The sequence below is a fragment of the Callithrix jacchus genome, chromosome 19 (genome assembly GCF_049354715.1).
Source record: "Callithrix jacchus isolate 240 chromosome 19, calJac240_pri, whole genome shotgun sequence".
In the NCBI taxonomy this organism is placed as follows: Eukaryota; Metazoa; Chordata; class Mammalia; order Primates; family Cebidae; genus Callithrix; species Callithrix jacchus.
Genome location: NC_133520.1, coordinates 23,089,296 through 23,103,916, shown reverse-complemented (window position 1 = coordinate 23,103,916; position 14,621 = coordinate 23,089,296). Strand labels below are relative to the sequence as shown.

The following is a 14,621-nucleotide window of genomic DNA, read 5'->3' as shown; positions in this document are numbered from 1 at the left end:
TTATTAGCAATTACTTACTATTTTGAACTGGTTGATTCTCTTGCACCAAAAGACAGATGGTCAAGACTTAGTAGCATGGTTTCCAAGAGGTGCTTACATCAACTGCTCTACTAATGCTTCTTCAGTCTGGCTTTATGGTATCCCACACAGCAAAAATACCTCATCTGTCTTCCCAGATTCCAAAAGAAAAAAAATTAAACATGCCAGTTACCCTGCCTATCAGTGGGGTCATCTGGATGTGGCAACCTGGTTCTGGGACTCCACATCACACTGACTAGGCACTTGCCCACAGCTGCTCTGCAATCATCCACCCTGAGTGAGGGCTCCATCTCCCAAGATCCATTAAAGTCTGCTGGCTCCACATATTTCACGGAACACACTACGCACACAGCAGTGTAGGGAAACAACTTTATAACCCAGTCATTTGCAATAAGAAAAATCAGTGCTATCCTTTGCATTTAAAAGTCTGAAAAAATTTAAATCTATATTAAGTCAGTAAGGTAATTAACAGTAAAACTAAATAATTGGCCAGAAGGAGTCTGTTGCAACTAGAGCCCTTTAAAACAAAGATATTTAAAACATTTCTTTTTCTCCTACCTGGATGTTGAAATACTGTACTAGTGCTTCAGAGAATAACTATATTAATAAAACAACAAGTTACAGATAAACATTTTAATTGATTAAATATATTATATTCAAGATCTTTTTGAAATCGCATTTGTACTGTACTAATCAAGAGCCAAAGGCAATAAAAAAAGTTTAAAACCAAAAATATTCTGACGTGAACACATGACAGGAACCGCTGCTATGTAAAGTAACATATACTGCTCCCAAGAACAATGATATTTTTAGGAGATAATTCATCTTAACATGTGCACGAACAAATTTGTAATCAAAGGCTGGAAGAAATATATATTAGTGCCTGCTTGTTAAAAGTTTATTTTACATTTTAAATACAGTATTTTTCTCATTTAAAAAAAAAATCCAGGAAGTGCCTAACTCCATGGTTTCTATACCATATGTACATGAGAGCTGACAGCCTGACAAATGTTCTAGATGTAACAGCATGAACACCTATGAGCTGGGACTACTTCTGAATCAAAATTTAAAAACACAAATTAAGCACTGCTTAAGAAAAAATAATCCAGTTTCTGAACAACCAAAAGAGAACAGTTAGATATGTACAAAACTAGGTATAAAAGACAGACAGAAAGAAAGCACACAAAAAACTCAAATTGCCCATATGTAGTGAACTGAAAATACTGCAGCTAGTCAGTGGAAATCCTCCTATAAGTGATTTATGAACAAAAGAAAAATAACAAAACCAAAACAAAACAAAAAGAAGTGATTTATGATTTAAAATTTTAGAAATCTAAGTATTTCAGTAACAACATAAGAATAACAACATTAAGTATATATTGCCATCTTTGTCATTTTCTATCTAGACCACTCTCCCTTCTGAAAACAAGAATCTCTAGACTAGCCAATCACTTATACAAATTTGAGGCAGTTAATCCATGTTTGTTTTCAGCAAGGAAAACAAAGGTATACCTCTTCCTGCCAATAAAGAAATAATACAAATTAAAGCTATCAAATTTAATCATGGGCATACGTATTTCCAATTCTCCTTAATAAGTAATTCCAAACTGGAATAAGTAGGGTCTGTGACTAGTAGTAACAAATTAAAAGAAAACAGACTGTCTCTGGCAGTGATTTCCATATTAGTGCAATGTTACTTCCCATATGCTGAATTATATTTAAATGATCTTATTTTTAATTCAGTAGGGGCCAATTTGAATTTACAAAATCCCTAATTGTATTCTTTGTGCAGAAAAGTTTCAGTTTGAGATACTCTACGAAGCCAAATCAAAACGAAAAATCTGTATTTTGCTACTAGTAGTATGAATAACAAATAAAGATACAAGGATTCAAAGTTTGTGGAAGCTCCTGAAGAAAAATCTCTGAGGTGTTCTATGTATCCTGATACTTCAATTATCAATTCGTTTTGAACATTCTAGTTTAAGATTATCTCAGAAAATAATTCTCTGTAAGGTAACTCTGAACAAAACAGCTATACCCAAAGCAAAACCAATCTGGGTCATTCTGAACAAGATCAAACTGAGGCCATTTCTTTTTCTATTATAATCTGTGAGGTGAGGTCTTGAGTTTTTAAGTTTTAAAAATGACCTTTAATCAAAGCCAGCAGTACCTGGTATAGACTTATTAACTTAAGGATTTCAAACTAGAGGACACTGTAACTACGGGCTCTCATAAGACATATGGAGCAGGCAGCAAGGGACTAACCATCAGCCGGGTAAGGTCAACGTTGGGGTGTTTTATTTTGGAGACTTTAAATATTTAACATGTAGCTCATGTAACTTCAGCATCCACTAGTGACTCTGCTAGTCAGCACCCAAAGGCTGGATGAGTCTGAGGAATCTCTTTTAGCCCCAAACTCTGAATCCTAGAGTCTCAAGGAAATTTTGATTCCCAGCAAGAGTTCATAAACCATCAGATCAAAATCAATAAGGTAAACCCTGACTCTAATGCTCCACAAAAGTCAAAGGAAATTTCCAAATTAAATGCCATCCTCTGCCCCGAGACTCCAGACTCTGCAACACTTTTATCTAGTATAATAGACTCTGTAGTAGACTGATTTTGACCTCCACAAAGAGTAGGAATTGTCAAACTTGAGGAGATAGACTCCTCTCCCTGGATATTGGTGGCTGCCAGCATACACTTCCTCGTGACAGTCCCGTCGGTACACAGGCACGATCTCATCCAGTAGAGGCTTGTTGGCATTCTTTTTGGCTTTCTCTTCACAACTGATGTTTTCTGTAGAATACAGATAAATCAATGAACAGATTCAGGAAAAACAGATTCAGGAAAACCACACTTGCATCAAGCAATTAAAATCTATCCTTTAGGCTGGGCGCAGTGGCTCGCGCCTATAATCCCAGCACTTTGGGAGGCCGAGGCGGGTGGATCACAAGGTCAAGAGATCGAGACCATCCTGGTCAACATGGTGAAACCCCGTCTATACTAAAAATACAAAAAATTAGCTGGGCATGGTGGTGCGCATCTGTAGTCCCAGCTACTCAGGAGGCTGAGGCAGAAGAATTGCTTGAACCCAGAAGGCGGAGGTCGTGGTGAGCTGAGATTGTGCCATTGCACTCCAGTCTGGGTAACAACCGCAAAACTCCGTCTCAAAAAAAAAAAAAAGTCTATCCTTTCTTTGAGAAACTGCTCTTGTTGGGAATTCTGTTGAACTATTCAACAAGTTATGTGCATTTATTTGTTCATTCATTCATTCACTCACTCATTCAAATACCTGATCACATGCTATATACCAAACCCTGTACTGGGCCCTTGGGAGCCCAGGGATGAACATCTTCTCATGGTAGCAGTGGTAAGCACAGAAAGAGATAGGATGCTGAACACATTTCTATTTCTAGGTCCCATTTTCCCCTTTCCGTATCTATTCAATTCCCAATTCATCCCCAGGAATCTCACTAATCTAAGTAACAAAATGTTGCTCTCATCATCCTTCTCCTGATCAATATGAGTCCTCCCCATTTTAGAAAGATGTAAGATGATTTGTGAGGACTACTGCTTTCTATGTATCTTAAATATAAGAAGTAAAATTTGAAAAATCATAGTAGAGAGATAGGCATTCAGAGACACTCTGAAAATTCAATTATTTTCACTAGGCCAGTTTAACCTAGAGATGATATCTAAGTGGCAAAAAATTAGCTCTGATTATAGGTTTGCCCTGGTTAATAGTTTTCTTAACTATTAGCTATGAGCTTAGAAAAAAAAAAACACCTCTAGAAACCTATAGGAATTTTGAAAATTATGAACCAGCTTTGAAGTCTCGGTTTAACTTATTTAATATAAACCACTTCAAAGAAAAGAGGTCGGCCGGGCGCGGTAGCTCACGCCTATAATCCCAGCACTTTGGGAGGCCGAGACAGGTGGATCATGAGGTCAAGAGATCGAGACCATCCTGGTCAACAAGGTGAAACCCCGTCTCTACTAAAAATACAAAAAATTAGCTGGGCATGGTGGTGCGTGCCTGTAATCCCAGCTACTCAGGAGGCTGAGGCAGGAGAATTGCCTGAACCCAGGAGGCAGAGGTTGCGGTCAGCCAAGATCGCACCATTGCACTCCAGCCTGGGTAACAAGAGTGAAACTCTGCCTCAAAAAGGAAAAGAAAAGAAAAGAGGTCAAGGGAGTATTCAGCATAGAAGCCAAGACTTTCAGGTTTATTTTTTTGTTTGTTTTTGTTTTTTCAAGAGGCTGGGACTATAGGCATGTATTTCGAGGTTTATTACATGGCAGAGTGAATTCTGGCAACACAAATTAACTGAGTGATGCTTGTCAATGGCCACTATCAGGAATTTAAAACAAGGGAAGTCTGAGAAATTCTCACAGTCTAGAGGAGATTAAGGAGATATGATGACTGACTACAATGTGGCATCCTGAAATGGATCTTGGAACATTAAGTAAAAACTAAAAACATCTGAATAAACATGGACTTTAGTTAATCCAATGTATCCATATTGTTTCATTGGCTGTGATGAGTGTACCACAGTACAATGTAAGATGCTAACAACAGCGGGAACCACTTGGTGCAGGGTATATGGGTACTCTTTGTACTGTCTTTTTAACTTTTCTGTAAATCTAAAACTACTTTAAAATTAAAAGTTAATTTTTAAAAAGCAGATGGCAGTCTTTTTGAGACAAAGTTTCACTCTTGCTACCCAGGCTGGAGTGCAATGGCGCGATCTCGGCTCACTGCAACCTCCACCTCCTGGGTTCAAGCAATTCTCCTGCCTCAGCCTCCCGAGTAGCTGGGATTACAGGCACGCGCCACCATGTCCAGCTAATTTTTGTATTTTTAGTAGAGACCGGGTTTCACCATGTTGACCAGGATGGTCTCGATCTCTTGACCTCATGATCCACCTGCCTTGGCCTCCCAAAGTGCTGGGATTATAGGTGTGAGCCACCGCGCCCGGCCGGCACTCTTATAAAGGTAGGTAGAAATCAGATTTACTTCACCACAGAAATACCTAAAATTAAGCATTTTTCACATGCAAATGAGAAACAGAGAACCATTCAAAATGTACACTATTGTTTACATCCAAGAAACAGACTGGTCCATTGATTCAAGACTCAAATTGTTCAAAATGTATAAAACTAAAGATTACTGGGATAGATGAAAAGGCACCTTTTATCAATTTAAGCAAAGATTTAGGACCTGTAAACAATAAAGAAAGTGGAGATTTAGAGCAGGCAAATGAATTATCATCCATGCTTCTTCAAGGAAAGCAAACTCCTCTGTCTACCTTTCAAGATCTAAGGAAGAAAAAAACCAACAAACAAAAACCCCAGATACTTCTACCATCTGAAATTAAGCCCAAAGGACTCCTCATAAAATGCCCATATGGACAAAACATGGTAGGACAGTAGCTTCTAAGGCATATGGACAAATACAATTTGTGAGCTAAATCTTTAAGTGGAATAAAGTTACACTCACTCAATGAACAATTCTTGCGAGTGATAAAGCCTCACTGCTATGAGGCTAAAACGTTTCAGCTGCAAATCATTTTATGATTAGAAATGGTAAAAGTATAGGCAATGCCATCTTTCATTGGAGGGACATACTAGAGCTAAGATAAGGGATATTAAGGTTCTCACCTCTAGAAATGGACCCCTGCCATTTTCACCAGTGCTCTTCTCAAAACCAATAACCCTAAAACTACCATCAGCTAAGGGTTCAAACTAGGCAGTAACCGCCGTATAGAAGTTCTCTAGTAGGCAAGCCAGGAGAAATACATTAACTCAACCAATTTCTGAACAGAGAATTCTTATTCACAAAGCTTTCTTTTTTGTGGGGAGGGGTGGGCCGGTGGTCTGGCTCTGTCACCCAGGCTGGAATGCAATGGCACAATCTCAGCTCATTGCAACTTCCACCTCCCAGGTTTAAGCAATTCATCTGCCTCAGCCTCCTGGGTACCTGGGATTACAGATGCACACCACCGTGACTGGCTAATTTTTGTACTTTTAGTAGAGACGAGGTTTTACCATGTTGGCCAGGCTGGTCTTGAACGCCTGACCTCTGTCTCCCAAAGTGCTGGGATTACAGGCATAAGCCACTGCACCCAGCCATCTTTTTTGTGTGTGACATGGGGGTCTGGCTCTGTGGCCCAGGCTAGAGTGAAGTGACGTGATCTCAGCTCACTGCAACCTCTACCTCCTAGGCTCAAGCAATCCTCCCACCTCAGCCTCCCAAGTAGCTGGAACTACAGGTATGTACCACCACACCCAGCTAATTTTTTGTATTTTTGGTAGAGACAGGGTTTTACCATGTTACCCAGGCTGGTCTTGAACTCCTGAGCTCAAACAATCCAACTGCTTTGGCCTCCCAAAGTTCTGAGATTACAGGCAAGGGCCACCATGCCTGACCTCACAAAGCTCTTTGTAAGTACAGTAATTTGTACACATACAAAAAACTTTCCTTCCCAGACATCTGCAAAGAGTCTGACTCTAACGAGTCTCTGTGATACAACAGAAAGGACAGAACAGTCTTGACGTTGTTGAGGATCACATTGAGATCACATCCTTGACGTTGTTGAGACAGCAGTAGTGGCTCCTGGCCAATCTGCTACAGTCCTGCTCTCTCACCCCTTCGTTTATGGGTTTTTTTTTTTTTTTCATTTTTAGAGGGAGGGCCTAGCTCTGTGGCTCAGGCTGAAATGCAGTGGCGTGATCACATAGCTCACTTCAGCCTCAAACTCCTGGGCTCAAGCAATCCTCTTGCCTCAGCCTCCCAAGTACCTGGGACTACACCCAGCTAACTAAAAAAAAGTTTTTTTGTAGAGATTAGTTGTCACTCTACAAAATGCGTTGCCCAGGGTGGTCTTAAACTTCTGGCCTCAAGAGATCTTCCTTCTTTGGCCTCCCCAAAAGCTGGGATTATAGACATAAGCCACCTTGCCCAGCCATGCTTTTTCAATGCTAACATTTTTTATTCCTGTTTCAGTCAGTAGTATTTATGGGCAATGCTTTACCTCGCTGGTGGTATCAGGAATAAAGATTGATGAAAACAAAATGCCATGGAAGACAAAGCAGTTCATGCTCCATATTTACCAGCTAGAATCTGGACCTGTAGTATAATGAAGGATTTTAAATCTGCTTCTGGGGTGAGAGTCAACCTGCAAGATGTACTGAAATTTCTTGGATACTCTGATAGTTCATATAGGTAATGGCACAGAGTCAACTTTGGACTATCTTTTGACTAGCATTAAATTAAATACTAACTGCTAAATTGAATATTAAACCTAATTTCAAGAGATGTTATGGCACACCGCTGTGTCTGTTTCTGTAGATAGCCCCAGAGGCCTCAGGGTGTTGCATGGTGCAGTAATATGATTGGACAACTTTGTACTTCAAAAGTTGACAGACCTTTCAGGCTTATTCCATGTACTTCCAACAATATCTCTTTAACTTTATCCCACTATAATCCATAAAGCAACATTGCCAAGCCTCTTCAAGAATAAGCAGTCTGTTTATAAGCCACCTGAAAGGTCAGTTAGACCAGAAGAACTGAAACATGGTGCTATTCCATTCTCACAGGGCATGCATTCCACATCACTCTCAATCAAGTCTATAAACTAAGTGCTTATTAGGTGTTTATAAGCAAGCCCTACATTCTAACTTTTCTGGGAAACAAAAATAAAGAGACGATCTTCTCAAAAAGCAGCACATTTATACCTATTTCTTAGACCAAGATATTTTAGACTGTCCTTTAAAACACCCACTTTTGTCTACATATTCAGAGGAAATAAAAAATATTCCACTAGCAAAATTGGGATTTCTAAATGGAAGAATAATTGAAAAAATTTTTAGGTGGAATGTTCTGGTGAGTTTCTGTATTTACATAAAAAAATCTTAGAATAATGACCTAAAAAGCTATTATCAGAAATATAAATTTAAATAAATGCCAAGGTTGACAAGAATTCTTTCTTGCAGAAAAAAGCAAATACAAAAAACAAACAAAAAAAAACAAAAAAAAGAATTCTTTCTTGCTCCTTTAAAATTTTTCAAAGTGATCTTACATATTTGGCTTTTCGAAACACAGGGTTAGAAGTAAAATAGTATTCAGAAAGGAGTAAAATAGCAAACTGCCAAATAGATTTTCTTGGTATTCGAAAAAATTCATTCAGGCCCCAATCCCCTAGAGGAGCCTGGCCTCACAACCTTTTCAGCCCAAGGTCCCACTAACAAAGAGAGTGTTTCCTAACCATGAAATGCTAATCAGGAAGCAAAAGGCTAGCTGACACCTGAACCATGTACCATTTCTGCCAACACATAACCCAGCAGCTACTGAATATGGACCAAGGGTTCTACCTTCTTCCTCCTCGTCGTCATCGCTGGATTCACTGACGTGCACACTGACAGCAGTGTTTGGAGAGTCTGTCCATTCAAAATATACTCCAAACCCAATGTCATAATTGTCTGTAGCAAATTCCCAAAAGAGATATGATCCTTCTTCATGGGTGGGTACTCGAACAGTGACCACTTCTCCTCGGCCCACTGTAATCACGGAATCTGCATCCTGCTGAATCTTCTCTTTAAAGTCTTTGATCTGAGGTCGGGTCCACATGGATGGAGCTGCTATCACTGGAAGAGATTCTAAAGGCAACAGGAATTAAAAAGCTAAAGAGAAAAAGTCTTCACCCAGCAGGTAGCCACATTTGTATAGGACTACCTGATCAGTTGTACTTAGACACCAAGTACAATATGGTCTAGCTTAGATCAAGGACTTGGAGAAATAAAAAAGCCTCCCCATGCGAGTCTCTCCAGATCACCACATTTAACAATGTTGCAGGCACTCAGAGGTCATCATACTTCTTCAAGTAACAACTGCAGCCCACAATCATAGAAACAATTTTTTTCAACACTCCCTATAAGGAGATTCAAGAATGACCTTGGAAATGCCCCAACTGAAGTTAGGGAAATATTCTAGCAAGGAAGAGAGATCTGGCTTTAGGAATAGATTACTCTTTTGGCTGTGAACAAAGAATACTGGACTTTGACTTCAGCCTGTCTGTCGAAAAGTCTTGACCTCCAACCATTCCAAAGTTCTAGGGGCTATTCTAAAGGAGCTCAAAGAAACAGAAGAACTCAGACAGGATTAGAACCACCAGGGAATGAGAAAAAGGGGTAAAGTCTTGTTGCTGAGCAGCATCTATGTGCACTGGACTATGAATTGAGTTTCTCAAAGTTAGTCACAGAGCCTTTGAAGTATTTTCTCTCATTTGAAAATGCTGGGATAATCCCTTGATAAAAAAAAAAACAAAACAGGGAGTGGGGCAGTAAACCAAAGGATTTCAAAGCCTTTTCTGAAGCAACTGTGTGTTACTAGTTCTAAAAGGACAAGGAAGATCTCTGAAACCAAATTTCTTATGAACCATACTGCCATCCCTGACCACTGTCACTGAAATGCCCTCCTCTTTCTCCTCATTTAGTTGACTCCTCTTGCTTCATATTTCTCAGGTTAATTGTCCCTTCCTCTGGAAAGCCTCTGGTGGCCTCACTGACTAGGTCATACTTCCCTGTTTCACATTCTCTCAAAAATAATGTACCTCTCTCTCCATCACAGTACTTATCACAATTACCATCTACATTTTCTGTGTGCTATTTTGCCTCACCACTGTACCCCTACTAGCACTCAGAAGACCTTCAACTAACTGCTGAATGAACAAACAAGCTGCCCATGGAAAGCTAGCAGAGCTTTGGAAAATGCTAAGTTATTTTCTAGGCAACATGGTACCTTAGTCTCAAAATATATATTGTAACATATGGTAGCCAGCCTCCAAGATGGTCCCCAGGGATCCTCACCTCCGGGTCTTCATGCACTTCTGAGGTTACCACCCACAATATATTAGGATGGGTATGTGTGACCAACAGAATATGGTGGGAAGTTCCAAAGTCAGGGCGTAAAAGACACTGACACTTTTGCACTATTCTCTTTTAGATTACATGCCATAGGGGAAGCCAGTCACTGTTTTGAGGGCCCTCAAGCAGTCCAATGAGAGGCTTCATGGGGCCAGGAACTGAGCTTCCTGCCAAAAGCCAGCCATGTGAGGGAACCATTTTGGAAGCAGATCTTCTAGTTCCAGCACCAACATCTGGACTGCAGTCTCATGAGGGAGCCTAAGTCAGAGCCATTCAGTTAAACTGCTCCTGAAATCCCAACCCACAGAAGCTGTGCGAGATAGTAATAAATGTTCATTGTTTTTTCAAGCTACTAAATTTATGTGTAATTTGTTGTCTGTTTTTGAGACAGAGAGTCTTGCTTTGTCACCCAGGCAGGAGTGGCGCAATCATCGTTCATTGCAGCCTCAAACTCTTGTGCTCAAGTGATCTTCCTGCCTCAGCCTCCCAGGGTGCTGGGACTACAGGTATGAGCCACTGTGCCCAGCCTGTAATTTGTTATGCAGCAATAGATAATTTATATGTATATATAAAATAAGGCAAAACATAGCTTTTGTCTTAAAAGTGTCCAAAGACATCTGATTTGCTCTTCTACACTGATCTATGAGTCACCAGAGCATCAGATTCAGAGTAAAAGAATGTTCAACTCTCACAAATATGTAATTGTTCTCAAAAGCGAATTATAACCTGACTTTGTTTTTCATGGATTCGGAATTATGACATCCGGACAAACACATAAGCAAAACTATACCTTTTGGTCCATTCTCTACAGCTTCTTCTGCAGCTTCTGGTTCCACTTCTTTTTCAGAGCTGTCAGTGTGTGATTTGGCCTGTCCATTAACCGACATCATATCACTTGGTATAGTTACATTCACTTTTGATGATGTAGGCAAGGAAGACCCAGCTACTACTACTTCCTGTTGTTTCTGTAATGCTGCCTACAAATCAAGAGAAAGTGAAGACATACTGACCAGGAAGGCTAGCAAACAGGACATCTGCCCTGGAGTACCACTGATACCATGCTTTTGCCCTACCAAAGTGCTATGCTCAAGAAATTACTTTTATCAGTTTTTATCCTGTCTATAATGAATATTAGTAGTACAATATCAAACTGATAGCTAAACATAATTTAAAAATCAATAATAAAAAATTAATGTGGACAAAAACCTGCAACTAAGGGTCACATTTTTCTAATCTGAGAATCACTAAAAAAACTAATTATGAAAAATTAAAGTAAGTAAGGCCGGGCAAAGTGGCTCACAACTGTAATCCCAGCACTTTGGGGGGCTGAGGCAGGTGGATCACTTGTGGTCAGAAGTTCAAGACCATCATGACCAACATGGTGAAACCCCATCTCTACTTAAAATACAAAATTAGCCAGGCATGGTGGCTTACATCTGTAATCCCAGCTACTTGGGAGGCTGAGGCAGAATTGCTTGAACCCGGGAGGCAGAGATTGTAGTGAACCGAGATCATGCCATTGCACTCCAGCGTGGGTGACAGAGCAAGACTCTGTCTCAAAAAGAAAAAAAAAAAAAAAATTAAAGTAGAAATAACCCAAGATAAAACTATTAGAGGCAAAAACTGAACGCAGTAACTTGTGCTCTTAAAATTGATGGAAGAAAAACAATCTTCTTGATAAAATTTAAATACACAGAATTTGAATTAGAAAAATTAAACTTGGTGGAAATAGTCACAGAAGAAAATTGACAAAGGGAGAAGTTATAATTGGTAAAATCTGATATAGGCCCCCACAGTAATAAAAAAAATCAAATATGGACAATTATTTTAACATAATTGACCTCAAAAAAATCAATAAATTAAAACTTCAGAGAAAAATTACGATCACAATTAAATAAAAAACTGTTGTGTTGTAAAATACTTACCTAAGAATTAAATAGGCTTATAGGATGCAATTTGAGGTAAAAATATTTTCTCAATAAAAATTTGTCACTGTTTACATAGTTACAATTGAAATGTGTACTCATAAATATAAAATCAAAATGTCTTGAGTCAAAATGGGAATAAAAACATCTTAAGTCCAAAAGACAACTATTTTGGGACATTCCTCTTCTAAATCAATATGGACAGATACTACTTCAAGTACCTGAGTATTACTTAGGTAACTCTGGTGGGGAACTATAAATTGAATTACAACATACATGCAGAAAAGTGTAAATTGATAAATTACACAGCTTGATCAATTTTCACAAATCTGGGTACAGATACTGTCTTGATGTGAGTATTAGTTACATGGATACATTTGCTATGTGAAACATATCCATGGTACCCCTTTCTGGGCACCTGCCCTGAAGGGTAACAACTATTCTGACTTATAACACCATAGATTTGCTTTGTCTATTTTAAAACTATAGAAATAGGTTGTATAATATATGTTCTTTATTATGTCTGGCTTCTTTCACTGAGCATTACTTTTATAAGGTTCATCTATAGGGTCACAAGTAATTCCGTTTTGTTGTTTGCATTACTATTATTTCATCATGAAAAGATAAAATCTATTTACCTATTCTACTGTTGATGAGCATTTGGGCATGTAAGCAATGTTTTAAACTAAAACACTGTCACAAGAAGCAAGTAAGCATATGCTCACTGCAGGAAAAAAAAGTACACACACACACACACACACACACACACACACACACACACTCTCTCTCTCTCTCTCTCTCTCTCTTTCTCTTTCTCTCTCAGAAAAAGCTTTTACAATTCCATGGTGTAGGGATAATGATACATTTTGGTATATCTCTACATACATTTCATTTAATGTATCATTAACAAGCCAGTTACTTAAATGAATAGCAATGCCTCTCTCTGCTGCTAATACAGGTTAATAACAAACTTAAGATTTTAAGATATCATCTTCCAAGGTCTGTATTTTCAGTAATTTCCACATTAGTTTTCTCGAAGGAATATTAGTTCCAGAAAAAGTACCTACAATCAAAACAAGTCAGCACACTCAGAACATTCACTGCATGACAGGAAAGCAAAAGAGCATTTCTCATTATCAAAAGGCCCAGCTCAAATGGTCCCTCATCTAGACTAATCCTTTCTTGAAAGGTTCTAGCAGAACAACTCCCTTCTCTGGGATTCCCCTGACTATGAATCTATTGTACTACAAGTAACAGATTGTAATAATAAATTTATATACTCTTTTCCTATTTTTAGAAGTTTTTTTAAAAAAAAGCATAGAAAGGTATAAAACAATGTAACAAACACCCACAAATGTACCCACACCCCACAATTAACAAATGTGTTCACTGTGCTCAATATTTATATAAAAATTTATATTTTATAGGAGTAAAGTTCCCTTTGTTCCTTCTCCAGTCCCTTTCCATTTCTCTTTCCAGAAGCAACCAATCCTTTTTTTTTTTTTTTGAGATGGAGTCTTGCTCTGTCACCCAGGCTGGAGTGCAGTGGTACAATCTTGGCTCACTGTAACCTCCGCTTCAACCTCTGCCTCCCGGGATTAAGCAATTCTCCTGCCTCAGCCTCCTGAGTAGCTGGGATTACAGGCATGTGTCACCATGCTGGGCTAATTTTTGTATTTTTAGTAGAGATTGGGTTTCACCGTGTTGGTCAGGCTGGTCTCGAACTCCTGACCTCATGATCTACCTGCCGTGGCCTCCCAAAGTGCTGGGATTACAGGAGTGAGCCACCGCACCCAGCTGCAACCAAGCAATTTGATAAACTAAGTTTGATCCCTCTAATCTCAATTTGATAAACTAAGTTTGATCTCAATTACAGCTATTTTTTTTTTTTTTTTGAGACGGAGATTTGCTCTTGTTGCCCAGGCTGGAGTGCAATGGTGCAATCTTGGCTCCCAGGGTCAATTAATTCTCCTGCCTCAGCCTCCTGAGTAGCGGGGATTAACAGGCATGTGCCATCACACCCAGCTAATTTTGTATTTTTAGTAGAGACAGGGTTTCTCCAGGTTGGTCAGGCTGGTCTCGAACTTGCGACTTCAGGTGATCTGCCCGCCTCGGCCTCCCAAAGTGCTGGGATTACAAGCATGAGCCACTGTGCCCGGCCTATGTCTTTTTTTTTTTTTTCCAGAGACAGGGTCTCGCTCTGTCACCCAGTCTGGAATGTAGTAGTGCCATCATAGCTCACTACAGCCTCAAACTCCTGAACTTAAGTGATCTTCCCGCCTTAACCTCTCAAGTAATTGGGAATAGAGGCATGTACCACCATGCCAGGCAATTTTTTTTTAAGAGATGGGGGGTCTCCCTATGTTGCCCAGGGTGGTCTCAAACTCCTGGCCTCAAGCAACCCTTCTGGCCTTGGCATCCTCAGGTGCTGTGATTAAAGGCATGAGCCACTATGCCCAGCCTCCATTACAGCTTTCTAATTTCGTTTCAAAGATTTGTGGTTTTATCCTACTTGACTTTCTTCTGATTAAGTGATAGCAACGTACAAACAGGACAGAACGTATTTGCTATTAAAAATGATCTCACTGCCTATCAAAGAAGCAGGAAAAAGGAAGTGAAACTAAAGCAGAAACAGGCTTCAGAGGAGAGAGAATAAATCCCTCAAAAATACCACTTATTATCTTTAATAAACTCTGGTTTGGAATCTTTTCCTCCTCTTCAAGATTACAAAGA

General features: G+C 39.3%; 1 protein-coding gene and 1 pseudogene across 2 annotated transcripts in view; both read right to left on the bottom strand.

Moving 5' to 3' along the window:
- Positions 1–660: 660 nt before the first annotated feature.
- ACBD3 (acyl-CoA binding domain containing 3) overlaps positions 661–14,621 on the bottom strand; it is a 41,463-nt gene continuing 27,502 nt past the window's right edge. For both annotated transcript variants that reach the window (XM_002807720.7, XM_054248356.2), the window contains 3 exons: positions 10,754–10,940; positions 8,413–8,697; positions 661–2,835 (listed from right to left, as the gene is read on the bottom strand). In XM_002807720.7, the coding sequence (XP_002807766.1) occupies positions 2,624–2,835; positions 8,413–8,697; positions 10,754–10,940 (684 nt within the window). In that variant the 3' untranslated portion in view covers positions 661–2,623. The remainder of the gene's footprint in view (positions 2,836–8,412; positions 8,698–10,753; positions 10,941–14,621) is intronic.
- On the bottom strand, positions 1,329–2,387 carry LOC100894558 (uncharacterized; annotated as a pseudogene).